The following is a 20,666-nucleotide window of genomic DNA, read 5'->3' as shown; positions in this document are numbered from 1 at the left end:
ATTATTTCGGTGTTAGTTAAAATAAATGAATAGAAGATAAATGTATATAAAAATGTAGATAATCCAAAGGATTTACCTACTTTTTGTATGCTTACTCCTTTCTATTGTTAGCCTAGACCTTAGTATTTCTCAGAGTAGTGTGAATGTAATGGTCATAAAAGAGAAGTACTATTATTGACCCGCACTACAACCTGCTAAAAATGTGTTACATTACTTTAGGCAAGGGTGAAGTGATTCTTACTATAGAAAACAGAATGTTCCTTTTTATTAAAAAGCATTCACACACATTTTTCTCTCTCCATTAAATATCTTTTTGTTTCTTCTTCCCTCTTCCAGTTTGATTGCACTAACATTACCATAAATTTCCTTCCTTTCCTTACATCACTCTGTGTTCAGCCCACTTCATCTGCTCCTTCCAACCCTGGCATGTCTCATCTTATTTGTTCTATGGTTACGATCTCATTAAGATAATGAGGAATGAACTGTTTGACCAGGATGCGTTAACAACACGTCACAGACCAGCCCCTGATAAGGCCTGGCTCTGTCTGTCTGCCTCCTTTTAGCAGTTACCACAATCTCTATATCTTCATCCAAACGTGGGTGTCATGATTCATCCTTTCTCTGTCTTTTTTTTTTTCTTCTGCAAAACCTTTAATTTTGCTGTGCTGAAATATATGGTATGGGGAAAATGCCAAAAGAAAATGACTTCAAAAGATAATTTTTGTGACATTTTCATGAATAATTATTCAACTGTCTCAAAATCAACAATAAAGCACAGCTTCTGGTGTCAGCACCTCTGACGGAAAGTGAATACACTCAAGAAGTAAATTGCAACTCAATACAACTCCTGGCACTGGAAATTACAGATAAATAACACTAGATGAGTGTGCCCCTACAAGCATATGTGGATTTTTTTTTTTTCATAGAAGCAGGTACAGAACAAAACTTAGGTATAGTTTGAGGTTTGTTGTGCACAGCCTGGCATAGCGGAGAGAGTCTGCACGGATCAGGATCAGTGATTCCACTTTCAGATGCCTCTAGTTATTTTAGTTTTGTTGATAAAAAAAAATATACAACATAAATCAAAATGTCAGCAAGGTGCATCCATGTTTTGCTTTTGTTTAGCTTAATACTCTATAGTAAATATGTGCTATTGAAAAAATATGTTCTTGGCTCAGCTGTCCTTACAAAGGTAGACATATTGTAACAGCAATAAAATGGTGTTGTGCTTACTGTTGTCAGAGCATGGCCTGATTGTTCATGCAACCCTTGTTAACGTTGCACCTGTGCACTTCCTGCCGTTGCAGTCAAAATGTGTACCATGACAAAAGGCTCTTTGGAGGTGGGAAGCATCTGATAGTATTTTCTTCTCAGACTTCATTCCAGAGTTTCTCTAGTCAAAGGAATCAGTAGAGCCTGTGTGCATAGCATAAAGTCAAACTCGATGCTGCCCTTTTTCTGTGTATCAAATCAGTGCTGTTACTGTGATGGGCCTGCTGAGCAGCAACAATTTGGCCTGTTTTGGAGAGCTGTTGTTAAAATTTTTTGTAGTATGACTGTTCAGTAACTGTTTTTCATTTTGTCTGGAAAGCAATCAGTTGACTAGGAAATCTGGCTAGATTAACCTAAGCTAATGGCGAATGATCCTTTTACAAAATCTCACAATATCCAAATTACCCTTATTGCTTTGCCTCAGAGGAGGTCGCTAGAGGAAACTCTACTTCCCAGCACCCAACATTGAGCCTAAATTGAACGTTTACTTTACTCAAACAACATGAACCTGGTTGTGTTGTTGCAAAGCAAAGACAAGTTTAAAACTACCAACAACTTATTTTTAGTCCAATCGAAAGCAGCAGAAGCAAATTGTGAACACAGCATTGAACTTGTTAGCCAACAGATGCTTACTGGTATACATCCAGCAGTTAATGAACATCATTAGCATGTTTCTGGCCACCTGACAATTAAAAGTTCAATATTCACTCTCTTTGTTTATAGCTCTGTTTTTGGTCTTAACCAACTCCTGAAGGAAATATCTGACTCATTAGTGACTAAATACCAACTATGTTCATTAGCAAATCCTGTTGCTGTGTCTTTAGAAAACACACAGTTGCTACATAGGCTATGAATCACACTGAAAAACAAAATGGCTTTACGAATATTCTGAGTAGAGAAGACAATTGAGTGTATTTGTATTGACTCGGTTTAATTAAAGACAATACAGTAACTCTGTTTAGTAATGTGGCATATATATCACATATCATAATGAATCTGTCTCTCCTCTATTAGCTGGACAGCAAGAGCAGGGATTTGTAATTACAAACATCCCACTAGGACCAGATAGAAGTCTCCATTTGCATGTTTGTAATTTTATTGTATATCATATCAGTAACAAATTGTTAAAGTGCAAATTATTATCAATTGCTTAGCTCCAGTGTTTCTCCCAGCTACATAAAGTTTATCATCTTTGATTTATAAACGTTTTATTTGCTTTGTGAGATCTTTCACTGTCAAGACCAATGCTATGAAATCAAGTTGTCCTGCAGAGGGTCATGGGAGGCTGGAGCCTGTTGCAGCTGACATTGGGCGAGAGGTAAGGGGGTACAACCTGGACAGGTCACCAGTCCATTCCAGGTCTGACACATAGAGACAAACATTCACATCTATGGGCAGTTTAGAGTCCCCGAACAACCTAACCTGCATGTATTTGGCTTGTGGGAGGAAACCAGAGTTCATGGAGAAAACCCACACAGCCCACACAGAATTCCACACAAAAAGCCTTGGGGTCGAACAGATTCACCAGAACCAGAATCTTCTTTCTGTGAAACAAGAATTTTAAAAACCACCCTGCTGCGAGTATTTGTTCTATATTTTATAATAAAGACTTAATTTAAATGGAAAAGTGTTTTGATAATCTGACGTTATATGTAACATTTGGTTCAGTCATTTCATGTCTTTTACTTCTCAGTGACATTTGCATAGATTCTTTAAATAAAATTTCATTAGGGATAAGCATAGAAAATGTTTCCATCCATCCATCCATCTTCTGTACCCGCGTTTTCCTGAAAGCCAGGGTCACGGGGATCAACTGGAGCCTATCCCAGCTCTCTCGGGTGAAAGGCAGGGGTCCACCCTGGACAGGTCACCAGTCCATCACAGGGCAGAAAATGTTTCCATTTCAGAAAAAAAAAAAACATTGTTACTTAGAAATTTCTTTTGGGAACCAGATGTGAAAAAACATATTTTAGCTCACATAAATGAGAACTGAGAGGTAGTGGTCCCTGTGACTGATGCTGCTGTCCACAGCCTGTTCAAATGGAAGCTTCCAGGCATATTTTATGAGATGAATTTCTTTTGTATTTGTCATCACCAGCCTGTTTCTTTTTTCTTAAAGTGGAAGTTTAAAGCCAAATTGATCAACGGTGTTGCATCTTTTTCTTGGCAAGGTCATTTGTTTGACAAAGTGTCTTTTGAGTAAAGTAGGCTGTTTCATTTTAGGCCAGGCACCGTTAATGGAATGCCACTGATGGTATGTTAGGTGTAGGGTTGAGTGTGTGTGTGTGTGTGTGTGTGTTTGACTGTCTGTGGCTTGTATCCATCACTTTGATAGTATCTCGTCACTGCAGTACCCACAAGGAAACACAGCACACATCAAAACACTGTCTATACACATACAAATACATGCACTTTCACGTATCAGCACTGGATTTGCAAAGTTGTACAACAGCATCATCCATTTTCCCAGAAACAAGTTCTATAACAACTTATACAACTTATATATTCAGTCTCAGTATTGATATATGTAATTAATTTCTGATTTTACCTTTGTTGTTTCACTCACAAATCAGCTTTAATTAGCTTATTTTAATTTTACACAGTCAAGGAAGCAAAAAAATCCAATATCAATGCATCCTGGCTTTCTGGGTATAAGGAAATTGGTTTGATTCTATTTCAGGAAGGATGCGTTTCTGATGTGAGTGTAGACCAGAGGTCTCTAACTACAGTCCTCGTGGTCCACTGTCCTGCTTCTTTTCCAACTATCTGTGCCTTTGCAGTTTCTGATTGGCTGAACACACCTGATCCAGGTAATCAGCAGTGGGTAGGGCAGGGTAGTTGGAAAACAAGCAGGACAGTGGCCCTCGAGGACCGTAGTTAGAGATTCCTGGTGTTGACTAAGAAGTTGCGCAACAGTTCACTGATCCTTGCCCGGAAAATCAATAATGAGTATAAATGTTTGAAATTAATAGCAGTTCTTGAAATGCAAAAGCATTGTTTCATTAAGTGACAAACCCAACTCTGGAAATGTATACAGGTAGTAATTCCCTGTGCATATGTTAATTCCCCTCATTACACAAAGAGTAATAAATACAAATGTACAGCTAAAAAATAAGAAGACTTTTACTTTTATTTTGTTTTTTTTTTTTAAGTTGCAGTTTAGAAGTAGCTGTTTTGAGGTGCCAAATACTGTATTTCACTGCCAGATGCAACATAAACAGCATATTTTAATGTGTGTGTATGTGTGTGTGTGTGTGTGTGCGGATGTGTTCCCCAGCTCATTATGCAACTTTTTTCCTGTTTTAATTTCACTTTTATCCATCCCCAACAGCTTTTATTTTAATAGTTCTCCTACTCAATCAGATAAATCCCACTGCTGACATTTCCCATAGCCTTCCATCCCTTTAGCTGCATCTCTTAACAGCTGTCTTTATCTGTAAAATAGCGATTACATTTACATAAGGCTGAATAAAAACTGAGGCACACAGACATACAGCAACCCATGTGACTTCGACAGGCATATGAGGAAAGGGTGGACAGATGTCTTCTGCAAAGTGACAGCAGTATACTGAAACAGGAACCGCGATGTCTCTGTCACACCCAGCTAGAGACCCTCAGAGGAACATGCAGGGAGATGGAAACGTGTTTGAAGATAGCTAGTGGGTGGCAGAGATGCTTCGTCTTCATCTGAACTCACCACACACAGATGCATATACACAAACAAACACATGAATACGTTTTACCAAGCAACAGCAGTGCAGATGTTAGACCATCAAACTTGTCTCGCTGGCCATTCAGCAGTGTATCCAAAATGACCAGAAGAATATAAATGCTCATGGACATTTTAGTTGCAAGCTGTTCTCTCTAAATTTAGTTCATTACAATTTAACTCAGTTCAATAGTTTTACTTATGTGACACTTCATATATGCATCTTCATTCTATATCCTTGTCCATTTTTCACACTTTTTTACAGGGAGATGTTTAGTAATTATTGTTCACTCAGGTTAAATTTCCAGTAACCATGTGATTTGTGTATGAATCCTTGAATCTTTCTTTTCTACATCTGTCACTCCACAGTAACTAAGACAGTGTGTGCCGAGCAGTGTGATGGCCGGTGCTTTGGCCCCTATGTTAGCGACTGCTGCCATCGTGAGTGTGCAGGTGGCTGCTATGGACCAAAGGACACAGACTGCTTTGTAAGTAAACACACATGCAGACACACGCACACACACATACACACATCATCATCAGTTTAAATTCATCGTGGAGATTTTACATTGACTTCATTTCATCTCCTGCAGACGTAACCTAACCATAACCATAAGCACTACCAAGTGCCAAGTGTGTTGAACACACAAGGAACAATACAGCTGCTCTCAATGTGATTTATAGACAAGAAGAAGTATGAATTTAAACATGAAAAGAGCCAAAGCTAGTAACAATATAAAAGCTTTCTGACCAGTATTATTCTATTTAAAAATTAGTCAACGCAATACTTGCCTAATACTTTTACCCTAACCTTAATCTAACCCTAACTTCACTCTAACTTTAAACTAAGTTGTCACCCTAAAAGTCAGTGTCTTACATGGTGGGGACTAAGTGCTGGTCAACACAAGAAAGGCCTAGTCACATGATGACCCCACAATCTGAGAAAAACCAGCACACATATGCAGTTTTACGATTCAGCATTCTGTTTAACCCAGTAGTTGGCATGATAATATTATACAAAACATATTTCCAAATCTTAATTTTCTGTTTTTCACAAATCTGACATATCTCACCTTTTACTTACTTTGTTTCAAGGCACTTCTGCAAATATATTTTTCCTCCCAGACTATTTTTTTATGTGTGGCAAATAAAATTAAATGGTATTTAGGTTCCTGAAATGGTGCCATTGTTAAATACAGATTTGACCAGATTCCCTCCTCCCAGCTGTCAAATCCACGTGAGCTGTTACGTTCATCCCTCTGCATGTTAAACTTGTTTCTGCGCCTAATTCAGAGCCCGTGATCTATGAAGCAAACTTTTGCTCTTCTTGAGTCTTCACACTTAATCTTTTATTAAACTTGAGAATGGGTTATGGGTCAATTGTTTTTTATCAAATTTATGTTAATGTCCAAAATATTTTAACTTTCAACATATTTACATATCTACAATTTTTCACACTGGTCAAAGATTTTTACTAGATAAACATTAGTACTAGATGCCATGTACCTGACAAATCACACTTTGACCCCAGTGGTATTTTCATAGGGTGTGCGTCAATTATTCTCATCCATTGATGTCAGCGAAGTGAAATAGTTTGCTTCCTGTCATGATGCTTAAGCACAAGTACTGTTGTTCTGTGCTCAGTAAGTTTGTAAAGTCACACATCCACCAACATGTCTTGAAAATTCCATAATGCTTTGCTACTTATGCATGTCCCCAGGGAGAAGGTTGAAAACATACTTTAACTTCAGTGAAATGACCCTTAAAATAAAGTAAATGACCTAAATACTTGCTTTACCAATGTCTGCGCTCTGCATGCATGCGTGTGTGTTTGCAGGCCTGCACCAACTTCAATGACAGTGGGGCATGTGTGACCCAGTGCCCCCAGCCATTTGTCTACAACCCCACCACCTTCCAACTGGAGCACAACCCCAGGGCAAAGTACACCTATGGAGCCTTCTGTGTCAAGAAGTGTCCGCGTAGGTCCTGCCACCTGGACACAGACACACACCTGCTTTACTGCTATACTTAATAACCTTACACTAATTACATGGGTTCACTAACCTTTTCCTGACAACGCTAAACGAAGATCAACCAATTCTAATCTTAACCTTTATTTCATTATTCCAAGATGCAGTGTCATGTTTTCTAGTGCACTTGGAGTATAGAGTTGTTAAACCCTAAAAGAAAACCAGTAACACGCACAAACGTCTTAGCAAAGGTCATAACTTTGTATGCACACACATGCACATGCACATGCTTATGTGCAGCTTTCATAGACTGACTGTCATGGGCTTGGACCCACACATCTCTACATACAGTGCACACACATTCCCAAACAGTAGCACGGTTTTGTTCTCAAAATGCTTTATTTGCATTTGAACACTGGCAGATAAGTGGAGCCACCTTTTCCAATCTGCTGTCTTCACGTACAAATTGTACAATGTTTTGTCATGAACAAGAACAACAATTAGATATTGAGGAAGCTGTAATTACGTTTACTGCTCAAGCTTCTCATAACCTGCTCATTACTACTGGTGGATCATTTTGCAGGGCAAATATTGCTAATGCAGCTTGTCTTACATTTTCCTAAAATAACCTGAATCTGTGTATATACACTGTATATTTATTTTGTAGGCACCAATTAGAGTTTTAGACCTTGGGAATAGAGGCTCTTTTCAAAATGATGGCATTGTTGGTTGTCATGACTTCTCAAAGGAGCACTTTAAGGGTTAGAATTAGGCAGAGTTAAATTGAGGATATGGAGTAGGATTATGCATTTAGTTAACATTAAAGAAAGAGGCTATCTAATGCATTATGTCATTTGGGGTTCTCACAGCTATAGAAGCACAAATGTGTGTGTATCTTGTCTTTTACAGCCAGCATTTACTCCTGATTACTGTCAGTCTACATGAAATAGAAGGGGCCAAAGCCCTGCAAAGAAAAGCAGCAGGGAGGAGAGGACAGAAAAGAATCTTTGGAAAGAAGGTCTGGTCTTGGTATTTAGTTGTGGGATTATTTACCTTTTCATATGAAATGGATGAATAACTAGGGCAAGGCCTTCTTTAGTTTTGAAATGTGGAGTGGTTCTTGGTATTTTCACACATTAGTTACTAAGAAAACATAAGATAGATGTTGAACACTTACCCTCATCTCATAATCCTATTTTATGAAGAACTCCAAAACCACAGATGAACAAAGTATTGACATATAAATACCCATCTATGCCCTTATCTAACATGTTTTGAGAAACCAGTGTCACCAGAATAGTTGTATTATGGCATAGATTGATTTTATTTTCTGGATCTCTTCCTTCCAAGAGATATTCCCTTATTTGTTGCTTTGATGAGGTGGTAGGGGGTGCTATCTAACTTGTTCATCCAAAATCTTAGATCATGTGGCTTTTGTTTCCATATTATTTGTCACCTGTCTGATTAGGTATTTTGGTGATTCACCAAAGCTGGCCCTGTGATTTGGATGATAAAATCAGTCTGGCTGTTATTAGCAACAATCAAACATCATGTGCTTTGTGTCTCAGTTTGAATCTCAGCCCTAGTTCATATGTGTGGAATGACCTAACAGACTTGTCAGTATGGGCCATAACATGCAGAAAAGGGATTACAGAGGCGGCATCTTCTGTATTATACCTGCTGAGAGCTGACTGCTGAGTGCTTGTTACCTGTAGCAAAGCTTTTCTCTGGTTTGTTGGTAACATCTGCCTTTTATTTAGTTCAGTATATTTGAGTTGTTTTCTGCACTGGAATATGGCTCTTTGCATAGTAAATTAGAAAGTCTGTATCTTGTGTGTCTTTTGCAATTTTCTGGTAAAGATCTAATATTATAGAGAGTCAAAGGCATCCCACAGTGCCCACTTCCATTAAAGTAAAAATAGCTGGTATTTATTGTTGTTGAACTAATTTTGCACCATTTGTATGTGGGAAAAATGCTAAACAGTCACTATACCTCATTTAGTTTATTTACTAACTGGATTATTTGCTCTGGTGCTAAGAGGTACATGTTTAACCTTGACAAGACCAGATATCTAGTGAAAACAACACCTTGCTTAATCAGTCCGATGTCAGCATAGGTTGAAGCCAGGATTGTTTTATGCTTTTCCATGGACAATACCAACAGTAGCATGTTGGTAAAGGATAAAATCACAAGTCAAACAAGTAGCGAAGAAGGAAATAAATTGACCAATTCCTCATTCCTGTCACATACTGTCTTTAATGATGTACTCTTGGTCAAGCTCTCACCCCATTGTTCATGAGCTGCTACTCTGAGGTTGAGCTTGGTATTGTTTCTAAACACTATTAAACTGCAACTTTAAATGAGTCAATCTATGGCATCTTACATATAATACTGATAGTCCTTCTGTAATATTTAAATCTGAACTTATAATGAAATGTCAGATTAAGTTAAAGTTTAAGTTATGTGATACAATACAAAGTAATAATAAATACATTTTTAACTTTTTAATCCAATTCATGTATAGTGTAGGAAAGTGACTTTTTATGTGATCGCCTACACCAAGTGCCACTTCCTCTGTTGGATTTTCCTGTGTGACAGACAGCAGACACCTGTATTTGACATTTGCAATGAATTGTTTTTCAGATAACTTCGTGGTGGACCATAGCTCTTGTGTAAGAGCGTGTCCCAGTAACAAGATGGAGGTGGAAGAAAACCGCATTAAGATGTGCATTCCTTGTACTGACATCTGCCCGAAAGGTAAATCACAAACAGATGTTCAAAAATACTTAGAATTTAACTTTCCTACATTTTCTAAGTGATTAGTAAGTTTCCCATTTATGCAGCCATCTCTGAAATTGTTAAATCAAAAAATGATTTGTTAATATACTGCACTGCTGCATTAGCATTGGAGCATCAACAAATCATTGCAACAGTAATTGTGAGACCCATAACCACTATAAACAAGGCAGTACTGTTGCTCTTTCAAGTTTTGGGGGGAATAAATGAATGAGTGCAAAATCTGTGGAACATAGTTTATTAGAAGTGCAGATTTATTTTGAAAATGTAATGAGCCTAGCAGTGTCACTGTCCATGGTGTCACCTCTTTAAATATTGATAGTATTATACAATGTTAAATAAAGACAGCATCTTAATATTTTAGAATATTTTGCATTATAGCTTTGACTCTCCCATTGTTTTATCATGTTGATGGAATTAAAACATTTACTCAAAGTAATTCATTTGCTGTTTTATTGTGTATTCCAGCATGTGATGGCATTGGTACAGCCAGCCTACAGTCAGCTCAGACAGTGGACTCCAGCAACATTGACAAGTTTGTCAACTGCACCAAAATCAATGGCAACCTGGTGTTCCTTATTACTGGCATCAAAGGGTGAGAATAGAGAACATTCAGCTTATCCGAATGATAAAAGATGGGCCTGTAATCACATTTGAACATATGTACTGTCAAAACAGTATATCTTTAATTCATTAAAAGCCACAGACTGAAAATATTAAAATGAGATATGTTGATCAGCCTGGAAAATTAAAATTCTATATTGAATCATCTTCATTTTAAGTAATCAATATAATGTGTTTTGGCTTACAGAATATAAAATTCAATATGTCTAATTAAAAATATAATTTAAATTATGCTTTTAGCAATATAGTTTTGCTCTCATACTATGCCTCAGCAACTGTGTTCAGCATGAATCCCTTAGGATCTAACTGCATTACAAATATTGACTCTGAGATGTGTTATTTTTTCATGTATTCCACTATTAATGGAAATTGCTTGGGATGAGTGCCACTTAAACCCCATAATAAAAAAAACATTACCCGTGATGTTAATTGTTTGAATGGGTATGAATAATGTTACATGTGTCAGTAAGTGGCAAGTGGTACAGTAAGTATTCTGAAAGATCTCTGAGAGAAGAAGCACTGCTATACTGAGCGGTATGTACTCATAAGTTACTGTATGGAGTATAAGGGAAAATAGTAGGTGTTGTGTAAGGATTGCAAGAACAAAAACATACTAGATTACATGCTTTTTTATTTGATTTGGTCTGCTAAATTGTCATGTTTTATGGGTAAGTGCAGCTCATTTTTCATGACTTGAGGAGATGATTTTTTTTTTTTTACATTGCTTATTTATGCTGCATGAAAGTCCTTTTTGTTTGTGTTGTTCTAATGTCCCATTATCATTCACAGGGATGTCTATCACAACATTGAAGCTTTGGACCCAGAAAAGCTCAATGTATTCCGCACTGTTCGGGAGATCACAGGTGAGTAAAATCTGTGTGCGCAGCATGCATCTCTTCACTTGCATGACAATTAATAACCAAACAAATAATTAACACTTTAACCCTAATCGCTTCTCTTGCACTTTTATATCATATCTAGTGTGCATGTAATGTATGTGAGGCTTGTGTGTATCTGCCAGTGTATTTATACCTCTCCCACCCCACCCTGCCCCAAGACTGTCCACACCAAGGACAAACATTTCAGCGTAAGATGAATATCAGATGAGTCTTTCAGTCTCTTCTGTCTCTCTGCTTCTTCTCCCTCTGGGAGTCCCTAGCCTTGAATCCCTCAGTCCCAGCTCTCCCTTCACGCACCATGAAGAAAAGATCCAGAACATGTGGTGTGCATCGTTAATCCTCCAGCTCCCCTATGTCACCACCATCCTGAGCCGCACGTAGACTATCATCTTTCCAGCGCAGACATTTGACAGTGTCACCAGAAAGAAACCTTGTATTTCAGATGTGGTAATCCCTCATGAAATGAGAAAATATTGCTGTTGAAATATTGGTGACATTTTTGAGTTATGAAGGATGTTTACAAAAGCAGAAGCCTTATGAAACAGTAACTGCTTTTCTGCGAAAAATACACATTGACTTTGGACTGTATTGATGGCTGATGTAGCAGGATGTTGGAATACACATTGAAATAAATTATATTGTTAGCTATTTTAAATCACTGGCAACTGATAGAAAACAAATATTAAAACAATCAATGGTAGTTATTTTTTAAACATAATATATGTGGTGATAAATGCTCAAAGGTAAGTGCCAGGGTACATTTTGAATGTTTTCCTACTTGCTCACTTGTACTGATCATACATTTATGATGCCAGCACATCCTTCCACAGTATGCATGAACTAAGCAAACTCAAAATCAGTTGACTTCCAGTGGATTTTTGCTTTCCTTTTCGGTTGGTGATAGCAGTTGATGAGGACAAACCATTGGCCAAACACCAAATAGTCAGAGATGTGTGTCGGCTCAGCTTGTCATCTCTCTGAGTTGTCAAGAGAATGTGACTTCTGACAGAGGCAGCGAACCTGCCTCTATGACCCCAAGGTTACAACAAGCATTGCTCTAGATTTCAGATGAGCTGTGTAGGAGGACAGCTCTCATCCTCCACACCAGCACACCTGTCTCTCCGGCTCCAATCATTTCTTTCTTCAATTTCTTAAGTGACTATTGGTTCTCTTTTTCAGCATCCTCAAAGACATATCACCATGTCGGGCTTTAGCTAAGAATTGGTGATCTACATAGCAGTTTTTCATAAGTATGTTTGTGACTCAGACATCACAACTTAAGCGCTCTTAACCCATGCTTGTAAGCTCATAGTCTTCTTCTGCTGTTTAAGTAGCTCAATGCTCAAATGTGCTGCTTGCACTGGTGAGCCACTGACGTGGCTCTCAACGGCGCACAAAACTCTGCTATGTGGTCTTTTCAATTCAACTGCACAAAACCACTCAATGAGATAAGAAGATGGTGGGGATTCTGAAGACGAGGCTACACCTGTTAACATCACCAAGATTAATTCCCTTTAGAAGGCCCATGTAGTTGTGTTACTATTGTTTATACATTGTTTACATTGTTTTTATACCATTATTTATGTATTACAAGTACATACTATATACAGAGAACATCCACAATGCTTCAGTATGTCCTTTCTGACAGTAGTAAACAAGCTTATTATTTCTGTGGCAAACAAGCCTATTTTTTTTTCTTTCTAGAGATTCTCTGTTTTCCAGCTGCAAAAAAAAATCTCATGAAAAAACAAGCCAGCAGTGTAGAAGTCTTCCTGAAGCTTTTCATTAAGGCTCAGAGTTTTGTCTAGAACACATCATAATAACCAGAGTTGCTCAGGATACTGTAGCTGCAGGCCTCAGGAGGAGTTACAGCAGGTGATCCGTGTTTTGCTGAAGTGCCTCTTACTAGGAGTTGATAAGAGATGACTAGTACTAGTTCCCCATCACTACCTGGTCACTTAAAAAAATACCAAAAGCCTCCTTTCTTATATTTCAATTGAATAATATTAATTTGGAATAAAGTATCAAAATGTAAATCTAGCTGCGTATCTGTTCCTGTAAATTTTCTTAATGCACCATATTTCTGTAGAGAAACTGTACTGACCATTTACAGGTGTAGCAATTCTGTGGACTTTACGCAGCAATACATTAGCAGAGGCAAGTGTGCAACAGGCAGTAGCTTACCACTTCGATTAGGAAGCACCCCCACCCTATGAGGACACTATAGCAGAGTGGTGAGGTGTCAAGCACTGCAGGGTTTGTCATTAAGACAATTAGTGTTGATAAGTATATTCAGAATTCCACAGCCTATAGGCTAAGAGACTCTCAGCGTCATACACACAATAATTTAAATTTTATTTATTTATTTTAAATTTATTTGCAAGGTTGGCCTTAGCCATTGCACTCTCACGTAAGATGTGTAGCTCTACAGTGTGTATCAAATTCAGCTCATGTCCGTTTGTATGAGCCCTGGTGTGTTATTCCGTGCAATTACCTGATCTTTTTTCTCATTTCCTCGTCAAACACTTGTAATAAGCATTTGCTCAGACCGTGCCGCTGCTCAGCTGGGACTGACATAACAAACAAAGTGTTGTCCACACACTGATAAAGGTGCTGTTGAAGGTTATTGCTTTCTTGTCAACAAGCCATGAGTAGCCTTCTTTCTCCATAGCCCTGGTTACCTACCTCTACCATCCCTTTCTTTCTGCATAAACAAAATCATGCACCTTGTGGGAAGAAAACACACAATTTAGTATAATTGAGTCAGATGCTTCTCATTGACTGAATAATGGTCAAGATTTTTCTCACGTCCACTACCTCTTCTTCATACTCTTTTGTCATGAAGCCAGCACAACAGGAGCACGGCAGGCCTGTGTTTTTTTTTTTTAATGCTAAAGTAATTTGCAAAATTTTGTGTATTTTTTATTGTCACTATATTTATCTAAACTTCCCTTACTCTGCCTGCTCCCCCTTCATCCCTGCTCCTCTTACATCCACTGTGTCTCATTGCCTCATCCAACCGTTTTGTTTGTGGCCTCTGGTGTTGTGTTGATTGTACCTCCCTACAGTTCCCCTAAATATTTCATATTTCTGAATCCATTATTGAAAATACTAAATGAGCCACAGCCATCCTTTTAGCTATCATTTATCATCATCTAAATGATTCAGCAGTAGAGAGGCAGATAAAGGAAATGCAAAAATATTGATAGAGCTTTACAGTTGTTATAGCTGGCACCAAACTCCTCTGTGAACTTGTGTTTGTGTGTACATGTAACAGTTTACTGGGGTAGAAGTGCTTGGATGCTTTCAGATGAGACTCAGGTGATGTTGTTACTGCGGTCCTGGAATGTTGCTGATTCCAGAGAGATCCCAACTCTCCCTATTCATTTTATTCTTGTTACTGTGTGCAGTAGAGGGTATGATAGACAGCTGATTCTATCCTGTCTGTCTTGGCGAGTCATTAAAACCTGTGTGCCTGTCTGTTTTGTCTGTGTCCCCATTTAGGCTTTCTGAACATCCAGTCTTGGCCTGACAATATGACAGATTTGAGCGTTTTCTCCAACCTGGCAACGATTGGGGGAAGAGCCCTGTACAGGTATATACCTGAAAACATAAAGGCCATGCTATGATTACATTTTTCTAAATGTAATTCTTCATGATTTAGTACCAAAAGAACCCTGTGTAAAACACAGTTTAGTTTTGTGATGGTCTTGTTTTGACATTCAACAATCCAGCTTATTTGTTTTAAGTCAGAACATAATTGTTTTGTATTTTTCCAAAGGTGCTCTGAAAATTTTATGTGACATTTGGATGTTGAAAAAAAAAAAAAAAACGTTGGTGTGCTTTTGGGTACAGTGTGTCTTTATGCGTGTGGCACACATCACAGTGTGCTTTTACGAAGGTGTGTGTGTGTGTGTGTGTGTGTGTGTGTGTGTGTGTGTGTGTGCGTGTGCGTGTGCGTGCATGCATTTATGTGTCATCCACCTGAAGATGGAAACAGCAGGCGGCAAAAATTACAGCCTGCCACCCACCTTTACCCCATGCTTGGTCCCATACTCATACACCCTACTGGCCTCCTGTCACTTGCAAAGTGTGTGAGTGTAGCCTATAGGGAAGAGAAGGTCTAGGCTTCAAAAAGAGGAAAAAATCTGTGTATTTTATGTTATTGCCACAGCATGTAGAAAGTATGACAACATAAATGACAAAACAAATTATTTAAGCAGATGTAGTGTGTTAATTATCGCTTGACACCATACAATTAAAGGTGCTATCAGAATATTTTTCAACATCAGGATACTGTATGTTGTTGAAAAGATGATACAGTTGTGTATTTATTTTCCACGCAACCATAGTGTGGATAATAAACTTTTTTCATACTAGTGTTGATGGTAATGATAATATTTCTTCTATTGACCACGTATTAGAATTTTTCTACTTACTCTGCCGTCTCTTCTTCTTACCTGCACCCATGATTCTACCTCAGTGGGATCTCCCTGCTGGTGTTAAAGCAGCAGGGCATCTCATCGCTGCAGCTTCAGTCTCTAAAAGAGATAAGTGCTGGGAACGTCCACATAGCAGAAAACAGCCAGCTCTGCTACTACAATACTGTCAACTGGACTAGACTGTTCCGCGCCGCCAACCAGAAGGTTCTGGTCCGCAACAACCGAAGCCCACAGGAGTGTGGTATGTTCGTATTGAAATCAACACAAACTTTAAAAACTTAAATCAACAAATGAATGTATGAAAATAGATGTCTTTCAAAAACAGTTTGCCATGTTTCGCTGTGACATAGGGGTCTAAGACACATACCATTTTATTAAATCATCCCCAGTTTGATTCAGCTCAGGTTTATTATGCATTTGCCACTTTTTTGCCATTCAGATCATCTGGAGTTATCAAAAACATTAAATTCCAGCTTCCATGGTTTATTTCAATTATAAATGAAGCGTTCATTTAATTTTGACCAATGTGGCCAGAGTGAAATATGTCTAGGTAACATAATAATGTCCAAATGTGTAAAAAATGTTGTCACCACCTTTAGACCCACTAAATAGAGGACTTCAACCAAGAGGTACCATAAGTTACATTTAGATTAAAATAACTCATCATCAGAAATCATTTAAGTAATCATTAGGCTATTAGATGATAAAAATGCAATGGTGGCCTTGTTATCAAATGAAAATATATCAAACCATTTTCCAAAGCTCCTCTAACAAGTTGGAGTGGGCTGTCAACTATTTCATTGAGCTTGTAACTGCTATGAACTGTATTTTCATATTCCAGTTTGTATTCTAGCCTCACATTCAGCATCATTTGTGCAGCACCAGGCACCACAGAGAGTTCTTTTGTTGTTTCTTACTTTGGCAAGCTTGTTCACATTTATAAATAAGTTTCAGATTGAAAGATTATGGAAAACGATGCTTGAGATTTACTCTGGAACAGAGGGCTCAGATAATAATGGTCTGAAAGCATATGGGACTGCTGACCTGACTAAAAAACAACTTTAGACAAAACAGGTTCTTTAGATCAATGCTAAAGCTTTAAAAACAAGGTGATTATTCTGAGAGAAAGGAATATCTGCCATTGCTGTTTAGGGAGTTTAATATGCGCTTTTCTGGTTGAGAAAATCATCATAACTTTACCGTGTTCCTAAAGTTTGCAATATTGATGCTGATTGTATAATAGCAGAAACAAACCTGACCTTTTTATGATTTTGTCTGTCAGTCATATGAGTGAAAGGTATCTCTAATGACAGCCTTAAGAACAATCCTACAATTAGACTAATTAACAGAGCCGTTCAGAGAATGAGAGGTTTGGCCAAATTAGATTAAGCAAATAACTGATTTGATGAGATAAAAACAATGTTTCTAAAAACGGAAAAGCTTTTATTATATCACTGCCACAAGTGTTAAGATATTATTCATTTATGTATAATGTTCATTAATGAGCCAGTATTTGCATTATTGAGTTGGCCCCTTTTCACTCTTCATGTGTTCCTTTCTTTCCCCTGGGCAGTTCCTTACTGTTGAGCACGCACGCACACACACACACACACACTGGGTTGACTTTGAAGATTTTGGGTGACACTAAAGAGTTGAACTCTGTTCTCCTTGACATGGCTTTTATTGTGTGCAGCAGAGTGTGTGTATGTGTGCATGCGTGTGGGTCTGTGTGTACTTGTACTTCTATCTTTATGAGGACCATTTTGAGCATAACTCTATCAGAGTGAGGACTTTGTGGCAGGTCCTCACATTATCAGATTCAGATTTTAGGGTTAAAACTTGATTTTAGGGTTAAAGTTAGAGTCAGGTTGAGGTTCAGTAAATTAAGGGTTAGGTAAGGACTGAGGATAAGTAGTTGTAATGGTTAAGGTTAGGGTCTAGGGAATTATGCACTTTGTCAATGAGTTTTTACATACAAGGTCACATTATGAAGACAACTTTTTTGGGAGGACAAAAACCATCCATCCATCCATTCATCCATCCACCCATCCATCCATCCATCCATCCATCCATCCATCCATCCATCCATCCATCCATCCATCCATCCATCCATCCACCCATCCATCCATCCATCCATCCATCCATCCATCCATCCATCCATCCATCCACCCATCCATCCATCCATCCATCCATCCATCCATCCATCCATCCATTCATCTATCTTCTTTTGCTTATTCGGGGCCGAGTTGCGGGGGCAGTAGCCTAAGCAGGGATGCCCAGACTTCCTATTCGCTGGACACTTCCTCCAACTCTTCCAGGGTGACACTGAGGTGTTTATGGACAAAAACCATAAAGAATATAATTAAATTTTTTAAAGTGACAGTTTGATTTAGGGTTAGTTTTAGGTTTGCATTAGCTAAGGGTTTATTTAGGGGCTAAGGTTATGATTATGATGCTGTGTTAGTATAAATATACATTACATTAACATAAACCAATATAACATCCTCAGATCTGTTGAGAAAGGTTTGTGTGTGTGTGTGTGTGTGTGTGTGTGTGTGTGTGTGTGTGTGTGTGTGTGTGTGTGTGTGTGTGTGTGTGTGTGTGTGAACATTACTGAGCCTGAGGACTAGAAAAGGGCAGATCTCACACCCTTACAAGACAGCAAAGACTGACAGGGAGTATTAAAGTATTGGTATGGTTGAAGTAACTAGCAGACACAAATACTTATATAATGCTTAATGCTATCTAAAGAAAACTCAGTAGATTTGTCAAATTCAAATACGTATTATTCACCCAAGTCAAGTCCTAATAAAGTTATCCACTAGAACCATTTAGAGGTGAAAACATTTCCCCAACCACAACAGAAGTTTCATCAGTTTTGTTTGTTTTGTTTTTGACTTCATCGTCCTATTTTTTAGAAGTTGTTAAAATGAAAATGTATTCATACAAGTCCAGTTTGTGCTCACGCATTAATGCCACATATTTTTATCTGTACATTTGTAAACTCAAGATGTTTTTGCTCGTTTTACTGATATCTGATATCAAGTAATGTTCTGTCTTTCGCTGGTTATGCCGCCCTCTTCAAATCTGACTGATTTTGCTTTGGATTACTTTTTTTTTTTAAATAAACTATTCAGTGTGGTTTAAATTCTTTGATTTTATTTAACTCAGCTATAATTGCATAGTCAGCACTCTGGTGTAAACAATGTTACCAACTACTTTTTTTGACCAACAAAAAAATGTTGAGAGAAAAGTGTTTATTTCACACTTCTTCAAAAGGTCAAAGGGCTTTGTGTAAAGTTCTTTATTAGATCCCTGAATGCACTCAGCAGAAAAGAAAACCTACCTGTAACTATAGCTTTTTCAATGATGCCTTCAAGGCCATGTGCTGCACACAAATTGTAAACCCACACGGGATTTTAATCATTTTGTCTGGAGCTGGTCTCAGCAATGGGCTGGTTTGTGCAGTCTGTTCTTAATTTACATCATCCTAGCTCCCCTCTTAGCTTTAAAGCAGGACAAATTGCAGGATAGAGTTCAGTTGATGTCACACAAGGGCTGCACAGCTCTACACACTTTTAACACTAGCAGGGTTCAAATTAGACAGAATCAATTAAAACAATATGAGTTTGGACTTACTTTAAGTTTATAGTGTGGGCAGACTGAGTGCTGTTAGAACAGCAATATTAGCGAGCAGTTGTTCACTATCCTTTGACAGTGTACGATATAACGTTTACACACTTGATCCACGTGTAGAAAGTGCACATTTGAGATTTGACATTTTGACCTTTGACATCAACCTTCATAGAGATTTAATGTTCTCTGGACTCAGAGATGTTAAGTAATCTTCAAATCTGTAATCTCTGGTTCTCAACCTCTGAAGCAACATAAAATATCACCAAGATAATATTTCTTTTCCCAAGGCCTTTTTTTTTATTGCAGACATTTTGCCTTCTCACATTAGGAAATGTGTAGGTGTAAATACTAAGAATAATGATGGCTGATTTCAATATGCCTGCTTCATTTTTACTAGCACCTGTGCTTTTTCCTTCCAGTCAAAAAGTCTGCCGTACAAAGGCCTTTTGAAAACAAGCATGTGGTCTACTTAGCCAGCATACAAGTGAACATGACTTGGGGCACAATCATAGTGATTGACTTGAAATAATCTCGCTGATGGAACCAATTTTAGCTCAGTTTCAAAATAAAGGATGCTTCATCACACTGCTTGATCGCATGAACACACTGAACACGAAAGTGGTCAAGGTGATGTTTCTAGTAAATGAAAATCTGTATTGACTATAGGAGTAAAGACTTGAATACAATGACAGAAGCCACCTTTACTCATTGTTTGCAAAGTACTACACATTGTCAGACAGATGTTCCAATGATATGACAGAGGTTTGCTTGAGTTTTGGAAGAAGTAGATTAACTTTTTAAGTAATCTAAAAAAACGCCCACTTTTCATTGTTCGATATTAATCTTCTAAAAGAATCCTCACATTTTCTATATGTCAGATTAATAATCATTTTAAATGTTGTTTTCCAATAGTGCACACAGTAGGGACCATTTCCCCAGATGCCTGTCTACACTGTTTAGCATTTTATTGGTTGCCCTGCTTTGCTTTCTGTGCTGCCTTTGAAAGAGATTACAAAATAAAAGGGTGCAGGAAACTGAATGTAGCCAACTGCACCTATGCCCTCATCTCTGTTAATTTGTGAGACATCAATGCCATTCGCTATTTTATAGTCTTATTGTTTCATTTTCTGTTCTTTTTTTATTTATGAGAAGACTTTACCCTCTTTTATTCATTTTTTCTTTCCTTTCCTTCCATCTTTTCCTTGATTTTATGCATCCTCTCCTATTCCCTTGTTTATTTCCTTTCTTCCTCTGTTCATCTGTTCCTGGTCGGTTTACCTATGGAGCTGAAAACCAAACAAAAGTGGGTTTGTCACC

At 37.9% G+C, this 20,666-nt stretch overlaps 1 protein-coding gene across 1 annotated transcript in view; it reads left to right on the top strand.

The window, feature by feature from the left end:
• The window catches only part of erbb4b (erb-b2 receptor tyrosine kinase 4b), a 267,536-nt gene that overhangs the window by 182,056 nt on the left and 64,814 nt on the right, over positions 1–20,666 (top strand). The window contains exons 6-12 of the mRNA XM_026295315.1: positions 5,351–5,469; positions 6,819–6,960; positions 9,596–9,709; positions 10,217–10,343; positions 11,162–11,235; positions 14,776–14,866; positions 15,755–15,954. Of these exons, the coding sequence (XP_026151100.1) occupies positions 5,351–5,469; positions 6,819–6,960; positions 9,596–9,709; positions 10,217–10,343; positions 11,162–11,235; positions 14,776–14,866; positions 15,755–15,954 (867 nt within the window). The remainder of the gene's footprint in view (positions 1–5,350; positions 5,470–6,818; positions 6,961–9,595; positions 9,710–10,216; positions 10,344–11,161; positions 11,236–14,775; positions 14,867–15,754; positions 15,955–20,666) is intronic.

Source organism: Mastacembelus armatus, chromosome 21 (assembly GCF_900324485.2).
Source record: "Mastacembelus armatus chromosome 21, fMasArm1.2, whole genome shotgun sequence".
Taxonomy (NCBI): domain Eukaryota; kingdom Metazoa; phylum Chordata; class Actinopteri; order Synbranchiformes; family Mastacembelidae; genus Mastacembelus; species Mastacembelus armatus.
Note: the sequence above shows the minus strand (reverse complement) of the source record. Positions and strands in the feature narration are given on the sequence as shown.